The sequence below is a fragment of the Malania oleifera genome, chromosome 7, assembly GCF_029873635.1.
Source record: "Malania oleifera isolate guangnan ecotype guangnan chromosome 7, ASM2987363v1, whole genome shotgun sequence".
NCBI lineage: Eukaryota > Viridiplantae > Streptophyta > Magnoliopsida > Santalales > Ximeniaceae > Malania > Malania oleifera.
In genome coordinates, this window is record NC_080423.1 from 62,501,210 (window position 1) to 62,525,116 (window position 23,907).

General features: G+C 35.0%; 1 protein-coding gene across 1 annotated transcript; it reads right to left on the minus strand.

Moving 5' to 3' along the window:
* Nucleotides 1–746: 746 nt before the first annotated feature.
* Nucleotides 747–20,268, minus strand: LOC131160048 (accelerated cell death 11). The gene is made up of 4 exons (XM_058115351.1): nt 19,853–20,268; nt 18,787–18,959; nt 1,556–1,701; nt 747–1,022 (listed from the first exon to the last, which is right to left on the minus strand). Exons 1-4 carry the CDS (start codon nt 20,042–20,044, stop codon nt 916–918), a joined length of 618 nt encoding a protein of 205 aa, XP_057971334.1. The 5' UTR covers nt 20,045–20,268; the 3' UTR covers nt 747–915.
* Nucleotides 20,269–23,907: the final 3,639 nt, after the last annotated feature.

Below are 23,907 nucleotides of genomic sequence, written 5' to 3' on the forward strand. Positions count from 1 at the left end.
ATATATATATATATATGTGTGTGTGTGTGTGTGTGTGTGTGTAAAAGAAGCATCGATGGGAATCAAAGGAAGGATAAAATTTTCGGTGCGCCGGCCACTGTGCTCGAATTTTCAGTGCACTGGGTACTTTGCCGGCTACATCAACATTCATTTTCTAGGCCAAAGGCAAGAGACGCTCCAAGCTTCCAAATAAATAGATATGGGCATACCAAACATCTTGCAGGCACAGATATATAGGCACAAAGAAGAACGAGTAAAAATTTGACTGACCCTTAGAAAGGGATTGTAAATGGTCAAAAAAGGGCAAGAAATCATCTCAGTATTTTAATTTGTTCAATACCCTACTCCCAAATGATCGGTCAGGAGCAGGTTCACTTCCCCTTGGCATAAATGGCACAGATTATAATAGGTTTGTACAAACCAATCTTGACCCAAGTTGAGGTCCAAATCCTACAAAGTGACCATGATCTCATTCTTGCTTGGTCGAATTATATCAAAATAACTTCACAAACCCAACAATCAAACTTTGACCCCCTTTTGCAGATTAAAGAGAGATTTTTTGTTTTGACGCGTTTGTGGATCTAACAAACAAAAGCCATTGACATAAGTGGTTATTTTCAGAAGGAAAGTTTAGATCCATTTGAGCTATGTATCAGCCCAACCTAATTGCTACCTCTTAACTCAGTACCACCCACTGCTATATTTGGCATAGGGAACCAACAAAGAAAAATGGAATAAGAAAAAGAAAAGAACAATGCAATCAATTATAACTCATGTCAAATCAGCAATAGCAGATAAATGTCAGTTTATTCTAATAGATTAGAGTTTTTTCCTTTTTTTGGCGACTGATTTTTACATGATGGTGACAAGAAACAAGTAATGAAGTAACCAAATGAGTAAGAGAGAGACCATGTTTCACCAATCTATACCCAATTCTCTTGAAAGGAAGAGCTTGTCAATGTAGAAGATGACAGGAGCAGACGTGGCAACGTAGCTTTGCATTTGAATCCGTGCTGAGGCCTCTGAAAATGACAAATAAAAATAAACATACCACTGTCATTGCATGATTGGAAATGTTGTTCAAGGGGAGCATTGGATTGAAAGAGTAATGCCTATTTAGCAAGAAAGAGCAATAATAGAAAATAAACATAATATCTCCTTTCCAAAAGTGGGCATTGAGTGAGAATTGGCTATTCATAATTCAAGAGCACGGCTCAGAAGCAAACCAAAGAAGCTCAAAGCTAAACAATTAAGCAAACCTGTTTACAGGCCAACACTAAACTCTTAAAACTCTGTCCCATTGAAACCCAACTGAAGTCTATAATTGAATTTTGCTTGTACTAATCTGGGGCCAGTGGGATGGATAATGCAACAGAGACAAACTCTTATCACTTACGAAACAGAAATCAAATCATTATAAAGTAGAAGCTTTCAAAGGCCTGACTTTAAGCAAAGAAATTGAATGAAATCAGAGAAACTTCAATGGTTGGGTTTGATTGAAAAGTTTAATCATACTTAAAAATTAGAACGAGCATCATTTAGTGGAGTCACTCACCATCCTCATTGAGCTTCTTCAATAACTGTGACTTAGTTGGTAGGGCATACATCCCTGCAGCAACGGCTTTTCTGATTGCCCATCCATGGTGAGGAGCAAATACCTGCGCATAAGCTTTGGAAGCTGGATCTTTCAAGGAATTTCCCCTGCAAAGTGGTATTTTATTGCAACCAAGGCTATATTAGTTTCTCAAAAATTCAGGTCCAATTTCTTGTATTTTCGATTACTATAATTTAACTGATAACCTGGTAATGATTAATTCTCATACCTTCCACCTGCCAAAGCAGACAATCCAGAAAAGCAGTAGTATGTTTCAAACTAGATTTTTTCTCTAACACAAACAAATATTTACATCAAAAGGGCACCACTGGGGTGTCAACACACATACAAAGAACCATTACAGCACCAAATGTCAACAAAATAATTTCTGTCAATCCTGTGCCAGTAGTATAAACAATTGATCCAACTATCTGGGAATTTCCAACAAGTTAACTTTGTACCCTCAAAACTCCTTTCCTTCCAAATATTTCAAAAAATGGAGGATTCAGAGTGAGTCCCCCACCCCACTCCTCCTCCTTTCTAGTTTTAAGGCCCAATCAATCCCAACGCTCCTGATGAACAGACTTGCAGCTGAAACCATTTCCATCAAATCTTGCTCAAAGCCAAATCCCACTGCATTCTTGTCCACTGACAGTGAAGAAATTAGTGTCAAATGGTTTTGAACTCCCCTTTGAAAAGGTAGCATTGGTTCACCAAAATCCCACCTCTTTTCCAAATTTCCAGAAGAACTCTTCCCTAGGTTACTTCCCAAGCCAGGGAAGCCATTTTGCTGAAGCTAATAGTTTGAAAAATTATCCTCCAAGGGAGGCAGAACTGTCTCCTGTCAATCTCTTCCCAGAAAATCAGTGTAAGATTTGACAGTATACCTGCCCCCCACTGTCCAGCATTCACTTTTATTCTTCTCCCCCTTGTTCTCCAAAGCATAATAAAAAAAATTGAAAAAAAAAAAAAACTCAAAAAAAAATAAAGGAAAAGAGAAGAGCCTCAGCTCCCAACCCTATTCCATTCTTTCAAACCTGACATTCCATAAAGAAACCCCATAGCCATCCCTGTCTTATCAACTTCAAAAACCACACCCCATATAATTCTCTACTCTCCATAGTGGTCCACATATTACTATCAAGCCTGCATTTGACATCAACAATTATCCTTCACAAGCACTATTTGTCCTCCTTGAAACGCCAATTCCATTTTCCAATGAGGGCTTCGTCAAAGAAAATAAGATCTTTAACCCCAGTCTCCTTGAGGAATAGATTGTTTAACAATATCTCAATTCACTAAATGGTAATTAAGGCCTTCTGCCACATTATCCCAAAGAAAACTCATTTGAAAATGTTCCAGCATCCTAGTTAGTGAACAAGGCAAAGAGACAAATAGTACACCAAAAGATTAGATAGGGTGCTCTTAATAACAGTAAGTGTTTTCCTCGTGTTGCAAATGGGCACAACACCCTACTAGAATTTTATTATTTGTGAAACTGGAGTTGTCACCAAGATTTTTGTTCAACCTCCATGTGGTTGGGTCACCTAAGTAATCAACCGATTTTTTTTGTCTACAAACTAAAAAACTATATTAGAAGAGAAAAGAAGATACATCAAAGAAGGAAAATAAAACAAGAAGAACAATAAGTCCTCCCTTTACAAAAAGAAAACCAGTTACAGGATCACAGGGTTAAAAAAAAAAAAACTCAATGAAGGAGAGCTAACCAATTTCAATTTAAGTCTTCCAAAGAAACATAATGAAAGAAACCACTTGCTGATACCCAGAGTTGATGCAAGATAAACCACTCTACTCCTAGGCAAATTGTTAGCAGTAGCCACACCTTTGAAGATTCTAGCATTCCTCTCCAACCAAACACACCACATAGTAGTCATAACATTGCAACACCAAAAGCTTTCCTAACCTTTCCCTTGCCAAACCCCCCTAAACATAATAGCACAAAAAACATTCAGTGTGGAGAGGCCAACCCAGTTTTTCACCAAAGCTCCCCACTCAGACAAAGAGCACAAACATTAGGCTACAGGGCCTTAGTACTGTCCAAATAAAAACTTCTAATTTTTAGGGAACTTTAGCTTTCCAAATCAAAGAGTGCAAGGCAAAAGGAGCAGCATTAGGATCATAAGTCAAATAAGAAAAAGGGAGTTTCAAGAGAATTCCATAGAAGGATTCAAGCTCCAAACCCTTTTATCACTCCCTAAGGTTACATTTGGTTTGCTGAAAGCCTATTCCCACAAATAGATTAATTTTAGTAGGTTGGTTACAATTAGTTATACAAGAAATTATATTGTTACTATAAAGCAAATAATAATGTGAAACATTTTATGAGTCCATACTAAGGAATAGTCAAGGAATAACCAAATTTCATCATGAAAATGTCTATTCTTTTCTTATTATATGCTGAATGAAATAACTAGGAGAATATAAAGAAAACCACTCCCTTGATTACCCAAATTTAAACTATATTTCATCTTATTCCAATGAATAGCTATTCTGCCGAACCAAACGAGCCATAAATGATGTTTGAGACACAAACTTCCAAGGACTAAAATAAGTAATATTAACTCCAACTTTAACATCCCACCCATTTTGCAGCAAGCCAAATTTACTGAGAATTACCTTATGCCAAAGAGAATAGGTTCTAAAGGTAAACTCCATAACCATTTCCCCAAAAAAGAGATGTTTTTAGACACCAAATTACCTAGATTCAAGCCTCCATCCTTTTTAGATATGCTCACAATCACCCAACCTACAAGATGCTCATCACCACTCAACCACAAAAAATTCTTCATCAACTTCTCAGAGTCTCAAGCCTCTGCACCAAACTCACATGAATTCTAAAGAGGGAAAGATAATGCAAAGGGATGGAGGACAAACAAGGATGGGTAAGAGTAACGTGACCCCCTAAAGTGAAGAACATCCTTTTCCAACCATCCAATCTCCTAGACACCCTCTAAAGAGTCAGATCCCAGAACAAGTTAGCAGTGGGGTTACTTCCTAAGGGAACACCCAAGTAGCCAATAGGCCAACTCAAAATGGCACAACCTGCTAGCCTGGCAAAAATATCCGTATTCATTTATTTGCAAAGATTCTCAAGCAGAGGAAACCATAACCATTCTAGGATAATCCCTTAGTGGAGGCGAAGGAGTGTCAGTGATTGGTACCAGTAATTTGGGAGTTGGAGGGAAGAAAAAGTAGATTAGTGTCCTGAATGCGGTTTCAGGCTACATTTTTAGCTGCAATATAAACTGGTAAATGCTGATAATCAAAGAAAACCATTCTACATGGACACTCACAAGGATAATCAGCAACTTCGGCAGCCATGGCAAGTTCCCAGTGAAGGCTATCAGTTATCACCTTCAGAAGGAAAGAGCAATGATGCAGGAGAGTGTCTATCATTGAAGTGTAAATCTTGGCCTAAAAATCTGGTTCGTTCCAATTCAAAATTCATAATGAAAGGGCAGAATAGTGACACCATTCATCAATTTTGGGCCATCAGGGTCGTTAGCTAGGCCCAGCAAGGGACAGCAGCCCACACATCATGGGGTTATAGTGAGGTTTAAAAGATTTGGATTAAGAAATGTGGCTAACTTGAGAGTGTAAATAGGCCTCAAGGTAATGCTGCAGTCGATTGATCTGGCAGGGCTGTCACTCATGGAGGGCAGGAGGGCAAGTTGATAGCAGTATCTGGTCAAGTGGGGGTTATGACGTCATCACAGCAGTTGATTTCAAACTCTGCTGTGGGAAAGAAAAGAGACCAGCCAGAGCTTCTGAGAGCCTGATGTTAAATTCTTAGTGGGGAGTAAGAGGTCATAAAAAGCTTCTAAGGGCCTGATTTCAAACTCATGTGTGGGTGATGAGAGGCTGGCACCCCAGTGGCAAATGACAGCAAAAACATATTGTAATGGTAGGGAATCTGACAGCAATCTGGTGAGAGACAGTATTGGACAGAAAAAGGAACCAGAATCGTGTACTGATATCAGGAAAGAGGAACAGAATTTAAATCCTAGCATATATCTGGGTCCAAAGGTCTAGGATCAAAGCTCAACTGGGATGATCTGGAGTGGCTGGCTAGCCCCTTGGTTCCCATAATTTCAGTATTTGCAACTCTCAGAAAGTCGTGTTGTAATGAGCTAATACAGTATGAAGGTGGCTTAGAACTGGATGTTGATGACTGAGGACTTGGTAGTCATTTCAAATTTGAGGAGGGTTTGCCACTTGATTAATTGAGAGAAAAGAAAGGCAAATCAGAGAATCATGTTGGCTTATCTGACATGTTTGCTGTGACAAACAATGATACTCCAACAGTGGCTACACTAAGGGAAAGGGTGAGTATAGGAGAGGTTTATTCTGGTTTTTCTGACTCTGTTCAGTTTGGTATTTACCATTTGAAGAATGTTGCAAGTCCAAACAATGTCTCGCTTTGGTTCCTTTTCTGTACCATTCTCCCCCCACTTGCCTGCTTTCTTCTTTATCTAGAAATTGTCATTTAATTGTTAATGATTCTTCTGTGAGCTCTTTTGATAATCTTACTCTACGTAAAGGTATCTTACCTACTCCATTGCAAGTTGAGTCTACTAATGAACCCATTTTCTGCCATAGAGAATTAACAGAAAAGGGGATGTTGTGTCCGATGATCCAGTAGGAGAGGGAAAGGATAACTGAGACCTTCTCTTCTTTACACTTTGGGGTTGAAATTGGTTTACAGTGTTGGGCAAGAAGTTGGGACAACAGTTTCACCCAAATTGGATTTTAGCAAGAAAAAAAGAGTTGCAAAATTTGCTTTGCCAAAGAGGGTAGGGGTAAAGATAGTAGTACTAAATAGGTTTCCATGAGGATTTTAGCTGGAATATAAGGGGTTTAGGTGATGCTAAGTGCAGGGCAGTTAGAGATGTTGTCATTAGGGCGCCTCTTGACTTTGCCATGTTGTAGGAAACAATGTTTTGAGTGGTTGATAAGGTCTAATTACAAGTATTTGGGATGAGTGGCTTAAGGAGAGGGAATTCTGTCCACCTCCTAGGGCTTGTTGGGCTTCTACAAGCCAAATTGTACCGTGGGACACAGATGTGCCCCTAGGGTGGATAGTCTTGCTGGTTTTTCACTCGCTATATTTTATTGGAATTTTGAGGGAAGGGTTGGTAGTGGAATTTTTTCAGGTTATGGGCCCTGTCGGTATGGTTTTTGATCCTTGTTCAGTTTCGGTTTTTATGCTCATAGATGGGTTTTAGATGGGGATTTCAATGCCATTGGATCACAGGTGTAGAAGTTGGGTGGCTCTAGGGGTTATGTCTAGCACACAGACTTTTGATAGTTTTATCAGGGAGTTTGAGTTATGAGCTTATGCTCTGTTCACTTGGTCTTTTTTTTTTCCCCCTGGGCGCTGCGCTGGCAGGGGTGGGGTGGGGGAGGAGTATTCATGGCTAGTCATATCGATATATTCTTGTGTTATACTGAGTTGGGAAGATGTTGTGAGGAGATTCCTGTTAGGCTGGTCTTCAACCATTTTCCTCTTCTTCTAGACTCTTCTAAGAGTTAGGTGGGGTCCAAATTCCATTTCATTTTGAAAATATCTGGCTTCCTCATCCTTCTTTTCATTATTCTATTGAGTCTTGAACAATTTTTTTGGCTAGTGGGTGGGAACGGTTTAGGTTTATGATGAGGTCAAAATTGCTGAAATTAGCCATGAAAAATAGAATGTGGAAATTTTTGGTGATGTGAGAACCAAGAAGACTAGGATCTTGAAAAAATAGAGGTTATTGATCATATGGAGGCTTCAGGGACTTTGTAATTAATGAGCTGGTCTCTAGGATAGTAAATCTCTAGAATGATTTGGAGAATTGGAGCAAATATATCAGTGAAAAAAAAGTCAAGACTAAACGAGCTAGAGAGGTAGATTGTAGCTAAGTTTTTCAGAAGTTAGTTGACGGTAGACAAAGGAAGAATTTTGTCAAAGAATTGGAAACTGGCAGCGGGGATATCATTGGATATCAAGATGCAGTTGTCGAGGAGATCACATAAACCTCAAATCAGAGGAAGTTTTACATCAACATATGATTGGGGGGTTCGAAGCCTTTTTGAGGAGGAAGTTAAGGAGGCTATTTTGGTACAGACAGATAGCTCCCAGAGGTTGAGGGGTAATTAGAGGCCTATAGAGGTTGAGGTGATGTAGTAGTTGGGAGGGTGGTAGCATGCTTATAGCTAGGACATTAGGGCTTCTCTTTCTAACATTCCCATTTATTTATTGTCACTTTTTAGAGAGGGTTTCGATGAGGGTGATGCCTAAGAACATTGCTCTAGTGGGTAAATGGTTATGGAATTTTCCTTCAAAAACTAATTCTCTTTGGCATAAAGCACCAAATGGCTTGCAACTAAATAGATGGGATACTAACATTGGAGATAATCATGAGGACTCATGGAAATTCATGTCACATGTATTTTCCCTTTTCTTTGCTTGTAATAAATTTAAAGTGGGAGATGGTTGTAAAGGTCATTTTTGGGAGGATCTTTGGCTTGAGTAGCAGTGTATTTCAGTTGTCTTCCATTTCTCTTCTGTCCTTCTTTCTGCGACGATACACCCATGTCTTCTTTTATGGTTGTTGATAGTCACCATATTTCTTTACTTCTCATGATATTGGAGTCATTCTCTTATTCTTATTGAGAGGATGCCAAGGTTTGGAGTTTAGATTCTTCTAGTGTTTTTCATGTAGTTTTTCAATTCTGATCTGACTCAATTGTTGCATTCTTTTCCTCTTAAAAATCACAAGTGGGAAGCTAGGGTTCCTTCTAAGGATAAGGCTTTTGTGTGGATGGCCATTCGTAATTGACTTAAAACCAACAATCTGTAATAGCTTAGGTTGTGATGTGCTATGATAGTGGCGAGACACATGCCCATGTTTTTGATCATTGTAATATGGCTTGGTCTTTATGGAACAAGAATCCAAATTCCAAACTCTAGATGGGCATTCTTTATAGAGTTAAAGCCACAAATCTGTTACAGATTTGATTGCCTTATAAGGCTTTGTCTCCTCATGTATGGATGATGAGCGATGATGGTGGTGAGACACATGTTCATGTTTTTCCTCATCGTTTATGGCTTGGTCTTTATGGAACAAGAGTCTGAATTCCAAACACTGGCGTCCCAACAATAATAATAACAGAATGACTCCAAGAAAAGTATAGAATGCTCCTCTTGCAAATTGTTAGCTGAGACCTAAGTTCCCTCTGGAACCAAGGTTTTTATGACGATGAACATCTTAATAGAGTTAACAGAACAGAATAGAAGGCCTTATAATGCTGTGTCTCTTTTTGTGTGTGCATGTGATGTGTTATGATAGTCTTAATGGAACAAGCTCAAGCTCTTTGGTATGTTTAGAGAGTCTTCTGTATGCCCTAGTTCCTCTGAATTCTTTCTGTTGTTGATTGATTTCAAAGGAGTCGGGAGGTGTACGGATGTGGGGAAACTCTGGTGGTGCCATGGTGCGCTGGTTTTGCAGTCTTGTGGATATTTGGTTACAGAAATGCCTTTTTCAAGCTCAAGTTTGGTCCATAGATTTTATTTTATTGTGGATGTTTTTGTCCTGTTGCTTTGGGGACATCAAATATTTTCGATATGCATTGGCAGGCTTTGTTAGCCTTTAAATGGTTCTTTATTTCTAGTTTTGGAGCATGTCTTATTCTCCCCGCACATTCTTTCATCCCTTAATTAAGTTTCTTGTCCTTTTTTTTTTTTTGGGGGGCGCGCGGGGGGGGGGGGGGGGGGGGGATGGATGGCAAGCATGAGTATGACTTCGCTTTAACAAATAAATGGTCCTTTACAAATTTCATTCGGTTTCTTTCAGATAGATTTATATTTTATATTTAAATATTGGTTCACTTTAATATTCTGCTGTCGCTACGAATTCCCTTGGAAAGGCTTCATCCTCGGAATGATTAGATTTTTCTCAAAGAAATAATAGAAGCAAATATGAAATCATTAGTAACCAAATGTAATTAGGAACAAATTCACAATTCAAAAAATTATAAAGAAGGCTATTTCGGTCTCCGCACCAATCTCATTAGATTTTCGATCCTTGAGAAGCAACTACATAAGCTCCCTATAATGATGATTAAAAAGCTAGAGTTATTAACATTTTATTCTTCAAGGAGTCACCCTCCTCCAGATTACCTAGGTTAAATTGTTGGAATTAATTAAAACATTCTTCTAATTTTTGTTTGTTTTTCAAGCTTGATTGGGCGTTTCAAGCACTCCCAGCATAATCTTGATGATTAAATTTCGATCCATGAATTTTTCGAATCTCCTTGACGCTTCAAAGTGACTCAAGAATTCCTAACTAATTGATTGTGATTTATAACTTATAGGGGTTTTTAATTATTTGCACATAAAATATTTATTTATTGAGATCTAAATTGATCCTCCAACACTTTGCACTTATTGTTTCTCGAGATGATCCATAGGGCCCCATTTGAAACTTGAAAAATTTTAGCAAAAGGAAATCAAAATATAATTTAATCTACTTTTTTGTGTTTGATCATTGAGGGAAGTGAAAAATAAAACAAAAAATTTAATGAATCAATATACAAAAATTCACTTCTACGCAATTTTTATAAATTCTTACTCATACTACAATATATTTTTAATAGGATTTGATATAGAGAAAAAAAAAATGGAAAATAAATCTCTTTCTTATTTTCTTTTCCTTTCATTTTCCCCAAACAAAATCTTTGATCCAAATAGACCTTAATAGTTTTATTTGCACCTAGTAATTTTTTCAAACTTCTCCAACACTCTTGGGGACACTATCAAAATACTTTTGGTCAATTTCCATCAAATATTGAACATCTATCTAGCTTTCATTTATTATTCACAATTAACGTTTCTCAATATTTAATGGTCCTCTTCAGTATTCTATCTGAAATGAAGAACCCAAAAATCTGAGGTTGAGGAAGTGCTTTTTTCTAGGAAATTACTTATTAATCACTCAAGCTTTTGCAGTATAACTTATTGAGCTAAGCATATATCAGCATCAAGTGATTTGTATTGCGAAAACGCCCTGGTTGCGGAGACATGAAAATGTACTCCAAAATCAATGCTACATATTTGATTATACAAGAATCATCCGAAATAAAGATTTGCATGAAGAAGCAATAAAGATTTTATGGGTTGAGGAATTTTGTTTCTTCAATATTCTTGGATTAGAATCTTGAATTTAGATTGAAGAGTTCTTGCAATCCTGCATTGCTTAAATATTCTTTGATTGATTTGCTTTAGCAGCATCAAATTCTCAGCACCAAAAGGTACTTACTGTAGTAATTTTTAGATGGTTGTCATTACCTTTTAGTTTCAGCCACCAGTCAGATCTTCTCCTATCTTGTTATTTCTTTTTTTATTACTATTATAATTATTTTTTCCAATAGTTGGTTGGCAGTGGAGATCTTATGTATTTTTGTGTTTGTGTTTTTCATTTGCAAGTCTTGGATACACAATTTTTCAAAAAGTACTATTGCAATGGTTTTATTAATTTGGTCTAGCTTGGATTCAGACCCAAAATTGTATGCTCCAGATTTTTAGGGTGTGATTTAGAAAATTGTCTTTGTGAAATAAGTTTGCAAAAATAAAAAATTAAAAAAATTAAAAAATTACTCAAACTTGCACTCCGCTTGTGTAATACAAATTCTTTGTATACACAACTAGTTCCAAGCCCAGATAAAGTAGGGCTGTGTTAGGCAGCTGACAGCCAGTGTAAAACTTTTTTAGTTATAAACATGAATTCTTACCAAATTCACTTAAGGGAATAGACCGCGTCAGTATAGAAGGGGGAGGGTTAATAAGTTGACACAAAAAACTAAGATTAGATTAGCAACTTTGAATATAGAGACACTCACGGGCAAAAGTATGAAAATAGAGGAAATAATGGTTAGAAGGAATATTAACTTAATCTACCTTCAAGAGACGAAGTGTTTAGGAGAGAAAGCAAGAGAAATTGAAAAATTGGGATTTAAACTTTGGTAATATAGTAGATGTTAAAAGAATAGGGGATAGGGTCATTAAAATCAGGATAGCTTTAAGTTTGGAGATAGTGAACGTCATTAGTGTATATGCTCCCCAAATAGGCTTTGCAGAAAATCTTAAAAGACAATTTTGGGAAGATGCGGACAGTATTTTACAAGAGAATCCAACGTCTAAAAAGACATTCATAGAAGCTTATTAGATTTGTTACATTGGAAAGGATAATATAGGATATGAGCGGATACATGAAGGTCATGGATATGAAGATAAAAATGAGGTTGGTGATACGATTTTAGATTTTCTCATGTCTTACAATTTGGTTATATTGAATACTTGCTCCATAAAAAGAGAAGAACATTTAATAACTTTCAAGAGTGGGTATAATAAAAGCCAAATAGATTTCTTCTTAACTAGGAATGGGGATCATCCATCTTGTAAGGATTTTAAAGTTATCCCACGTAAAAGTTTGGCTACACAACATAGTCTTAGCATTAGATATACACATTAAAATACGGATGAGAAGGAGTATCATAAATCCACACAAGAGGACTAGATGGTAGAACTTGAAGGGAAATAATATAGTAAAATTCAAAAATAAAATGATCAAAGAGTGTGATTGGATGGTAGGGGGTAAGGTAGATGCAAATACTATTTGTAATAAAATGACTAATTCTATTGTAAGGATAGCAAAAGAGGTTTTAGGTGAGTCCAAAGGAAGACACTCAGGTAGTAAAGAAAGTTGGTGGTGGGATCAAAAAGTCCAAAAAGCCAATAAGGCAAAAAGATATTGGTATAAAATATGGCAAAATTGTAGAAATATAAAAAAATCTTGAAAAAATATAAAGAAGCAAGAAAAATGCAAAAAAAAAAAAAAAAAACTATTAGTGAAGCTAAACATAGAGCTTATGATACTTTATATACTAAACTAGGTACAAAAAAATGAGAAGAAGACATTTATAGACTTGCTAGAGCTAGAGAAAGAAAATGCAAAGATTTTGATGATGTAAAATGTATAAAGGACAAGAATGATAATGTTTTAATTAGAGAAGAAGACATAAAAAAGAGGTGGTGAAGATACTTCGATAAATTGTTTAACGAAAACCTAAATAAAAAATTGAACTTGAAAGTGACAAATGAGGAGAAGACTAAAAATATGAGATTTATTCACAAAATTAGAGTCTTAGAAGTTAAGATGGTATTAAAAAAGATGAAAAGTCGAAAATCTATAGGACCAAATAAAATACCAATTGAAGTTTGGAAATGTTTAGGGGATAAAGGAAATATTGTTAACTAATCTATTCAACATTATTTTAAAAACCAAGAAAATGCCAAAAGAATGGAGGAAAAGTACATTAGTAACTTCGTACAAAAACAAAGATGATATTCAAAATTGTAATAACTATCGTGGAATTAAGATTATGAATCATACAATGAAATTATGGGAAAGGGTAATTGAACATAGAATAAGACTAGAAACGAAGATTTCAGAAAAACAATTTGGTCTTATGTCTAGGAGATCAACAATAGAAGCTATTTGTCTTTTAGGATCCATTTGAATCAAGGATTTTGATATGGGAAGTAAAGGAAAATAAGGAGGAAACTGATTTTCCATTATATTTTCCCTTCATATCAATACAATTATAAATGAAAATTTATTACACTGTGGTTAAAAACTAAGAAAAATTAAATGTAAATGGTGTCTAAAATTATATTTTTGTTCATAGATTTGAAATATTTTTTTGTTATCTTTCTTGCTTTCCATGATAACCAAACATAAAAAAAATAGATCCCTTCATATTTTCCTTTTCTTTCCTTCATATTTTCCAACTTCCAAAAAGAGCGTTAAGAAGTTTAAGTTTAGGAAAAAGAAGAGGGACTCGCATATGATTTTTATTGACCTAGAGAAAACATATGATAGAGTACCTAGGGAAGTTCTTTGGTGGGTCTTAGAAAAGAAGGGGGTTTGCAGTAGATATGCTGTGGTCATTAAGGATATGTATGAGAGTAGTGACTAGCTTTAGGACTGTAGGAGGGGAATCTAGAGATTTTCCAATCACAATAGGTGCCCATCAAGGTTAATACTTCGATTCCTTATCTTTTTACTTTAGTAGTTGATAAACTTACAAAGAATATCCAAAATGAGATCCCTTAGTGTATGTTATTTGTATATAATATCGTGTTGATTGATGATAGTAGGAGTGGAATGGAATCTAAGCTAGAACTTTAAAGAGCCACATTAGAGTTTAAAGGGATTGGGATAAGTAGGAATAAGACAAAATATATGAAATGTAATTTCAGTAATGTGAGGAGTAGCAATGGAGAGAATATTAAACTTGATAATCAAGAGATTAATAGCACTAATAGATTTAGATATCTTAGATATATTATGCAAATTGAAGGGGAAATTGAAGAAGATGTAGATAGAATTAAAATAGGTTGGGTAAAATGGAGGAGTGCACTAGGTGTGTTATGTGATTGTAGAATATCCTTAAAATTAAAAGGAAAGTTTTATATGACGGCTATAAGGCCATTTATGCTTTATAGTTCAGAATGTTGGGCAACTAAGAAACAACATATACAAAAAGTAAAAGTTGTTGAAATGCGAATGTTAAGGTAGATGAGTGACTTAACATTAAAAGATAAAGTTAAAAAAATGAACATATATGCAATAGTTTAGGCATAGCATCGGTTGAAAACAAGATAAGGGCGGGCTTAGATGGTTTTGGCATTTGAAACACAAACCTAGTAGAGCACCTATGAGGAGAAGTGAGTTATTGTTTCTAGCATGAAATGGGGTAGCAATGGAGAGAAGATTAAACAGTCACGATTAGGTGAATTGACGGAAAAGGATTCATGTAGACCGACCTTACCTCGTGAGACTTAAGACTTGTTGTTGTAATATTTAATGGTCCTCCCTGACAATCTTGAGTGTCTCAAAATCTTAGTAATGAAAATTTGTCCTTTGAAGTTCTAGGATATTCCAAACACTCCAAGGACAACCTAAAAATTAGGGAACATTTAATTCGTTAAAAAAAATACTTTTTAATTTTCAAAATTTTTGGATTTTTTACAATTTTCGTGGATCCATCAAGAAAATTTTCAAAATTTTGCACCTTTTAAAAATTTTCAACATTTTTTGGAATTTTTGTTGAATTTTACTACAATTTCTAAGTTTCAAAAATTTTCTAGAAAAGATTCTGCATTTGTTTTAGTAGTTTAAATTTTGCACTTTTTTTAAAAAAAATGATGAATTTTCAAATTTTCTATTTTTTATGGATTTAAAAATTTTCTCTTTAAACAACAATTTTTTTGAGTTTTTCATTTTGCTTTTAATTTTAAAAAGGTGCTTTTTTTTCATCATTACAAGAAAGAGAATTACACTAATAATTATAGTAGTAATAAGAAGAAGAAGAAGAAGAAGATTTATTTTATGATTTTACCATTTTTAAACATGACAACAATAACAATAACAAACAGAAATATGGGGTTGTCCCTCCCCTCTATCCAGGGGCATGCACACACACACACACAAGGGAGAGAGGAACCAATTTGGGGGAGGGGTCCCCAGTGGTCAGTGATGTGATGGTGGAAGCCTGTGGTGGCATGTAATCCGAAAAAGAAAGGGAGGGCCTTGGAGTCAAATGGAGGGGCCCTGTGTTTGAGCTCACAGGGAGGTTGGGGGAAGGAAGGTGGGTTTTGATAGGAGAAGTGAAGGGAAATGGCTGGAAAAGGGAGAGAAAAGTGGGGGCAGGATGCAATGGCAGATCGCAGGGCAGGGCACGCTGAAAAGTGTGCAATGCACATGCCAATTTTCAGTTTTTTAAAAATTGTTTTATACCAAAATGATGCCATTTTAAATTAAATCAAAATGGTGTCAATTGCAAGAAAATTGCATCAGTTTAGCTTCAATAGTGTTGTTTTGATCCCTACATGCACAGTTAAATGAGTACCACTTTCAAAGGACTTCTTTTTTGTTTTTGTCTTTGTTTTTGTTAAAGCTTGATAACAAAGCTATGGTTGCCAAGAGATCCCGAGTTCTAATCTTTTGCCTGTTTTACTGTGTGGTGGCTTGAAATTGTACTATTCTCTGTAATGGGTACTATTTATTTTTGTTTGTCTCTCCACATGCAATCGGGCTGCAGGTGCAAGGGAGTGTTAAAGCTTGATATACATTGTTGGTGCACAACCTAACAGCTTAAGCTTTAGACAAAATGGTAATCCAACAGGTTTTTCAAAGTTCAGGTCCATTAAATCATGTTCCTTAAAAAAATTAAAAAATTCAAAATAAAATCCAGGGAATCTAGAAAAGTAGAGAAAGAAAACTCTTTGACCACCCAAGAAGCCCCTAGGGCACTTTTATGGCACCCTGGACACTGGACTTTGAAAATAATAAGCAAGCCCAAAGTTGGGCCCTTAAAAATTAATAAAACAAGTACAAAAGCACTAAATAAATGTAAACAGGGGTAAAATCTAGAAGAAATGTATTAAGAAGGCTCTGAATAAATGAAAGATGATTTTTCAGCTAAATGGTTGGAAGAGCAAGATTTTGTCAATGAGGTGTCCTCATTCAACTATGTCCGGGCCAGTTCTCAACCCTCAAAAGATTCCTTTTGCAAACTTTATTGCGCATCCTTGAGGATTCGCAACTTTGGATCTTATTTGAGGCTCATTTTGCACTCTTTTGAGGCATGTGCATGAGCAAAAATCATCTTTCATTCTTTAGAGCCTTCTTTATCCATTTATACAAGATTTTTATTCAGAGCCTTCCTTTTGAAAACGTATGTTGCCATGATTAAAACTAAAAATGTTGCATTTGCAAGTTAAAAAGCAATATTTTGAAGAATAATTCACACGGTGATGTTGGGATATAAATGTGGCTGGACTAGAAATGTATAAGCTAAAGTTGAATGCATCTTTTTCAGCAGACATTTCCTTTGGATTTATCCAATTTTGTTCAACCACATATTCTTCAGCATGCAGCTGCTCACCACTGGCTTAGTCACAACAAACTTATCTTAAGAAGCCCTTTTCATTACTTTAGGCCACTTCCTAAGTTTTAACCACTACACTATCCATCTGCATAAAATGTGTGGAGCAACCCAAGCATCATCCATCATAATGCAATGCTTAAAAAGAAGGCCAAATAGGCTGGAAAAGACTACAGAGTTAAATGAATTGCCATTTATAAGTAAAATGCAACTTTGATTTACTCCACAGAAAGATATCTACAATTTTAAAACATAATCAATAATTCAGAGGACTAGAGTATGATGATGAAGTCTCTCATAATTAACAAACCTACATGTAAAGCCAGAGAATGTTCATTAAATACTGAAGAAGTTACACAGATCCTTCCTAGCTGATCTGCTTTATCTTGATGCCTTCTGTTAAAATCAGACATTATTATGCCAACCATCTCACACCTCAACCACATTATTCCAACTTTTTGACGCCCTCGAAATGAATTAAATGAGGCTTAGCATTTATTAGGGATACACACATTCATTTTCAACCATGACCAAGCCATCCTAGCAGGCTTTCACATCCTGAACACAGCTAAACCATGATTAACTACTGAAAAAGATGCAATAACTTTAGCTTATACCTTTCTTGTCCAGCCACATTTCTATCTCAACACCACCATTTGAATTATTCTTTAAAATATTGCTTTTTGACTTGCAATTGCAACATTTTTGTATCATTAATCACAGCCACATATGTTTTCAATATGTCTAACAAATGCCATCAGGAAACTTTGCTAGAAATGTTTCTTCATGAACATTATCTCAATCTAAATTTATTGCAGCATTATCTTCAATTTTCCTCCATATGGATGAATAATCTAAGATAACCATAACAATTACTCTACATAAGTCCTCCAAATATATGTAATTGAGGCTTCACTCTACTATATCCGCGTATGACATCAGACCTGGTAGGCAGTACAATATGATACCAAATACAAATTTAAATTTGGAAGAGAGGACCTCAAAATCACAGATATCCAGTTTTGATCCAATCCACATAGCTTAGCGTATGCAAACTCAAGCCTCATAATGTTCAACTTCTCACCTATAGAACTTATGACTAAACCTATCAATGAAAGAGAGGAAAATATAGGATAGGGGCTGAGGAGAAGATTCTCCAAATTAATATCATAAAACTAAAATATATATTTATTCCTATTTGATGATTTTACCTCCAAGTTTGACCATCAATTTTGAAGACATCATATTCCAAAGGAAATATTAAATTTCCACTCCATCTTACATTTATCCAAATCAGTAATTACCTTGTATTGGAACAAGATAATTGAGAAATTTTCTAAATTTGTGTGGAATATATAAACTTTACAGGTCTCTACTAAGCAAAGTTGAAAGATGTATGGAAAAAATAATAATCTAAATTCTTCAAAAATTTTCGTACTTCATTTACTTTTTCCAAGTGAGACCTCCTATTGAGATTCCTTCTTCTTCATTTTATACTGAATATTGTGGTGCATCTTTCATCATAACCAAGCATTTTAACAAATATAGTCCCCAAAACCCCAATCCTTCTTGTAAAACCTAGCCTACCATATCCCGTTGTTCTAATATAAAATTTTCACTTTGTTTTATTAATCATCTATTATTTCGCAAGAACTTATCTCCTTTACTTTAGCTCATAAAATACGTAGATTTATCATCTACCAATCCCATATTTCACCCTGCAACTTTTAAAAAACCTCTTATCTAACATAAACCCTAAAAATAGGAAATCAAAATCACTTATAATTGAGTAAAGGGAACAACATATATGCTTTAATCATATTCTGCCATTCATACTCCCAAAGTTTTAGTGTTGTCGAATTCTTACTCAATATTTCAGTCCAAGTTACCCCTCCCCCCCCCCCCCCCCCCCAAAAAACTTGTGCACGCCAGAGGCAAGATATCTTGCAAAATTGCTGTCGAGATCAGTGTTCAAGTTAAATGCAATTTTCTACCCAAAACCGACAACAAAACAGAAAGTGGAAGATACTATATGAATTGTGAACTAGAGAAAATATGATGTGTCTGATCAATCTACGCACATAAAAACAAACTCAGAAAAACACACATCTTAAAACAATATAAAAGTCATTCCAGGCAACTGAAATAAAGAATAAAATTGTAAGATAAAAGTAACATACTCTGTAGCCAAAATTTGCTCAAAGAGCACTTTGACCATGTCAAGCCCACGCTTCACTCTCAATAGATTTCTGGAATGACTACCTGCTTTTCTTACACAATTCCCCTCTATATCCGTCTGAAGCAATGCCTGCAATGTGACTATCGACTTTGAAGCCACTGCAAGATCATCAACCTGTGTCCCCAGATAAAAAATAGAACTCATCAAACAAAAGATTTGGTAAACCAATTAAGTTAGCATAACATCTTTCAACAGTTTTATTGCTTTTAAGAGTTGAAATTCATAAAATCCCTGCCTTGAATACGTCGATTTATCACCTACCAACTTTAAAGATGCAACCACATCAACATTTTTTTTTTAATAGAAAAAAATATATATGTATAGAGAGAAAGAATAAGAAAGTGCGACAGATGAACAATTGTCCTCTTACAACAGAGAAATATACTAACCAAACTAACTCATGAAGAGAAGAACAACAACTAAATGACACCTATCGTAATGATGTTCATGATGATGATAGTTCAATATCTAATAATTCACCAACAAAACCAATTAATCAATCAAGAAGAAAGTACAGGAACAATTAAGGTACTGTTAGCTTAGAACTCGGGAGTCGCTTGTCCTTGAGAGCTAAAATCAATCAAACAACGGCCTTGAAAATAATTAAGAGTATTTTTAAATTGATAATAACGGTTTTAGGTAAAACATCCGATAACTCACAAAAAACAATGGATAAATTAACCAAATTAAGGTAACAAAAGAATTCAAGCACAGTTTAGTCAGTAATTCGAAAATACATTTCTTGCTTTTTAAGAGCCAAAAACTCAATACATATTTTGTTTCAAAGGCAAAAGAAAACTAACTTTAAAAGGCTGGCCAAGAGACGATGGATTACGAATTCCAAATCATAATTACAATTGAATCAATCGGCAAAACCAAGGACTAAAAAAAAAAGAATGCATAACGAAAGACCAGCCCATAATTTTGCTTTCAAAGGCAAGAAAAACACTTTTAAAACGCAGAAACAATGACGCCCAAAATCACACAATCTTGAAATGAACGGACACCTTGGCGACGTAGTCCATCTCAGCGAACTTGAAGGCGATGCCAAGGCAGCCAAAGAGTGGCGAGACGAGAGAACAGGCGTGGGCGAAGAGGGCGACCTCCACTTCTGAGGTTTCAGAATTCACAGTAGCTGCGAGGCCTTTGAATGCATCAGCAATCTTCCTCAGTAGCTTGTCACCCTCCTCCTCCGCCATTGCAGTTCTCCCTCTCTCTCAAGTGAAGGAAGCCGAGGAGATTCTCTATCTACTCTCTCCCCCTCTCTCTGATAAAAGGTGCCCAGGAAATTTCGCCTCAGAACTACGCAGGGCAGCACGCGAAGATGCCGAGTTTGTTTTAAATACTTAATCCCCGATCTTGTACTTTTCCACGCTTCCTTATTAAATGTAGTTTCGAATATGATTCGCGACAGCACCTATCTAATTTTTATTTATTGTAATCAAGCACATTTAAAACTTTAGCGACTTGATAATATTACAATAATTTTAAAAAAAAAATTAAAAAAAGAATAAATCAAATATAGCTTAAGGCGCAAAATTTATATTCTCTTACAATTGAATTCCTATCCTCTAATGGTGTACCTAAGTACTTGACATTTAGGGCGTCCAATATTGGACAGCTTATGCTATTGAGAAGCTGCATACTAAATTAGTAACTCACAAGATAAATTCAATCTCAACATAAATAGATAGTCTCTTCAGATTATAAAGAGAATTGTAAAGAAGATAAGTCAACTCCAAAGGCTATAAACAAACTCCTTATACAGGCATTGCTTAAGATCTAAGATGCAATTTTAAATCATTATTTTTAAATGCCAAAACTAAAAATTAAAATATGTAAGTTATGCAGTCAAATGACTAGCTCTTGTTGTACATTAAAACCTAATTTTAGTCATCATATGATTCAAATTAAAATCAAAAATTGCCAACAATTGCTATAAATTCAAAACCAAAAGTCATGTTGGAAATTTAAAAACCAAAAGCAACCCTCAAAAGATGAGTGAAAAAAATAGATAATGTTGGATTTTAAAATAAAAAATTAGTGGATTATTACTAGAAAATTAGAATAATAAACCCATCAGATTACACTCCCAATCTTATTTTTCAAAACATAAAGCAAATACTATTGTACCATAAAAATCCCTTTGATTTTATTTCAAAATGAAATAAACATTGAGGAAAAATATGTTTTATAGTAAAATAGGAGTCAAGACCTATGCAAACTAGGATAACTTGAAGGCCCAAACTTTAGACACTTATAGAAGATACCTATAATATTTTGGTATTAAACATAAGTAAGAAAAAAAAAATCCCTCCTTTGACTACCAATGTTGGACTAGAGCTTCTATTCAATTTGAAGCAAACCTACACAACTCCAACAATCCCCCATATGATTCAAGTTGAAATAAATAAGTAAATAAATAAAATAATTTTAAATAAATAGCTTATGTCAAGCAAAGAAGATTGTATTAGTCTTGATATCTTTTGGACTTGAATCAAAATTATACGTTGACGGATAGAACTAGCAAAATACAAGTAAAATAACTATATTTCAAACTTGGATCCCTTTATCGCAATCCAGCTATTCGGCCAACACACACTCAACAACGGAATTGGGTTTATGTTTTTGAGTTAGCATAATTTCTTAAGCATTTCTCATTCTTGCATCTCTGCCTAAATAATTTATGAGTTATCTAGATACTTTGCCAAGGTCTTACAAAAGGCATCCCCCACGTTCGCACTTGTATAGACAGATTCCATCAAGTGTATCTCATAACTAAGTACACTACACAATTGGGGTTATAGGTTTATTAAAATTTGTGCTCAACCTTGCACAATGCAATGGGTCCTATTTACACCATAGTAAAGGACAAAGATAGTACTCTCACCGGCTTCAAGTAACTTGTTTTTATTCAGTGTATCTTGATCTTGGGATCTTAATTCTCATTGGTTGAATTTCCATTACAAGTGGCTCATTTAATTAACTTAGGTGTCATTCCCCTCAAGTATATTTTACAAGTTGACTAGCTAGTCCCTTTTGTTAAAGGGCCAACAAAGTTATCCTTTGATCTTCCAAGTTCATAGATATTATTCCCCTTTTCAACAATTGTCTCAAACTTTATATCTTACGCGTATATGTGTTCTTTTTACCATTATACACATTATTAGCTCAAGATGTCGCAACTTGCAACCACAATGTATAACTGGTCAAATTCATTGTTCCCATATAAGTATATTGGCTAAGGGGCTTAAGCCAATCAACTTCATCACCTACCTTCTCTAGGGCAATGATTTCAAACAACATCATAGATTTTGTCTTAAAAGTTTGTTCTGCATATCTCTAGGAGGTTGCTACACCCCTTAAAGTGAATGCATGTTTTCTGCTCAAGTTAAAATTAAAAGTACCTAATATCCAAGTAGCAATAGTAAAACCTTTAAGTACTGGTAAATAACCAATATAATGTATATTATAGTTCAAAGTTCCTTTAAGTATATAAAAACTTTAGACATTGTTGTCCAATGATCCTTGCTAGGATTTTGGGTGTATATACTCAATTTATGAATTGTATAAGCAAGGTCAAACACGATTCATCAAATAATTTAAACTATCGGTGGCTCTAACATATTCCTTTTTAGATACATTACCTTTATTTTTCTTTAACATTACATTTGGGAGTATGGATTTTGAGTCTTGAATTTGGATTAGGGTGGATTTAGACAAACTTTAATACAATTTTGTATTACATCTTATTCAAGTCCACACATATCCAAATCCAATGCCTCTCCTAAATATAGGGTAAGTGTATGCTAAAGTCAAATGGTATTCTCCAAAGGTTTACTGTTCAAATAGCAAGATTTTTAGTAGATTTTCAACATAATAGGACTCAGAAAGTCCTTTCGTTTTCAGGATTTTTATATCTATGATTACATTAGCTTCACCAATCCTACTATGATAAATTTTCAATACTTATAAGTATATTTATGCCAACTCCTACTAAAAGCATATCGCCGCATACAAGCTTAAAGTGACTTCAAAATTGTTTTTAAATTTACTATAGATGCACTTGTTAGCCGTCAAACACATTCAAAACTAGTGCAGTGTTAAATTTCTCATTTCATTGTTTAGGAGCCTGATTAATGTCATACAAAGACTTTACTAGCTGACACACTATATTTTCCATCCTTCTAGTTTTCAACCCTTTAGGTTGTTCCATGTATATTTCTTGTTCTAGATCAACATTAGAAAAACCTATTTTAACATCCATTTGATGTATTATTAAATTATGCACACATGCAATTTCTATCAAAGTTCAAATGGATGTAGTTCTAGCCATTGGAGAATAAATGTCAAAATGATATCTCCCTTCTCCTTGCTTAAAACCATTGGCCACTAATTTGGCTTTGTATTTTTCAATTTTACCATTTCGATCTCTTATATTTTTTTTTTTCTAAAAAACCATTTACATCCTAAGGGTTGAGTTCCTAATGGTAAGTTCACAATTTCCCAAGTGTGATTAAATAAAATGGAATTAAGGTCATCATTTATAGCTTCTTTCTAGAAGAAGCTTTAGGAAAAGAGATAGCCTCTAAATAAGTTGAGGGTTCTCCTTCTATTGATAGGGATGTGATAGATCATCTCCAAAACTCCTTTTTCTATTCTAGATGTCTTAATCCTTTTTTATTCAAGTTCCTTAATTTGATTATTTGGACTTTCAAAATATTGTTTAATTTTATTTTCAAAACCAACTTTTAATGGAAAAATATTTTCAAAAAATTTAGCATCTCGAGATTTGTTGATAGTCATTTTTTGCACAAATAATTTTGTAACTTAACTGAATAAATGGAAAAATTAAGTTAAAATCAAAAAGTGAAGAAGTGTTGCACACGACTGCTGATTGACACTTAATGGCAGTCAATTGACCCCTATTCCTCTCTCTCTCTCTCTCTCTCTCTCTCTCTCTCTCTCTCTCTCTCTCTCTCTCTCTCTCTCTCTCTCTCTCTCTCTCTCTCTCTTTTGTGCATGCATAAAAGGATTATGGCACCACTGTACAGTGATCAAC

Coding starts and splice junctions, on each gene's coding strand:
- LOC131160048 (XM_058115351.1), bottom strand. CDS start 20,044: ATGGCGGAGGAGGAGGGTGACAAGCTACTGAGGAAGATTGCTGATGCA. Junction 18,960..19,852: donor AGATGGACTACGTCGCCAAG/GTGTCCGTTCAT, acceptor CTGGGGACACAG/GTTGATGATCTTGCAGTGGC. Junction 1,023..1,555: donor GAAGAAGCTCAATGAGGATG/GTGAGTGACTCC, acceptor TGTCATTTTCAG/AGGCCTCAGCACGGATTCAA.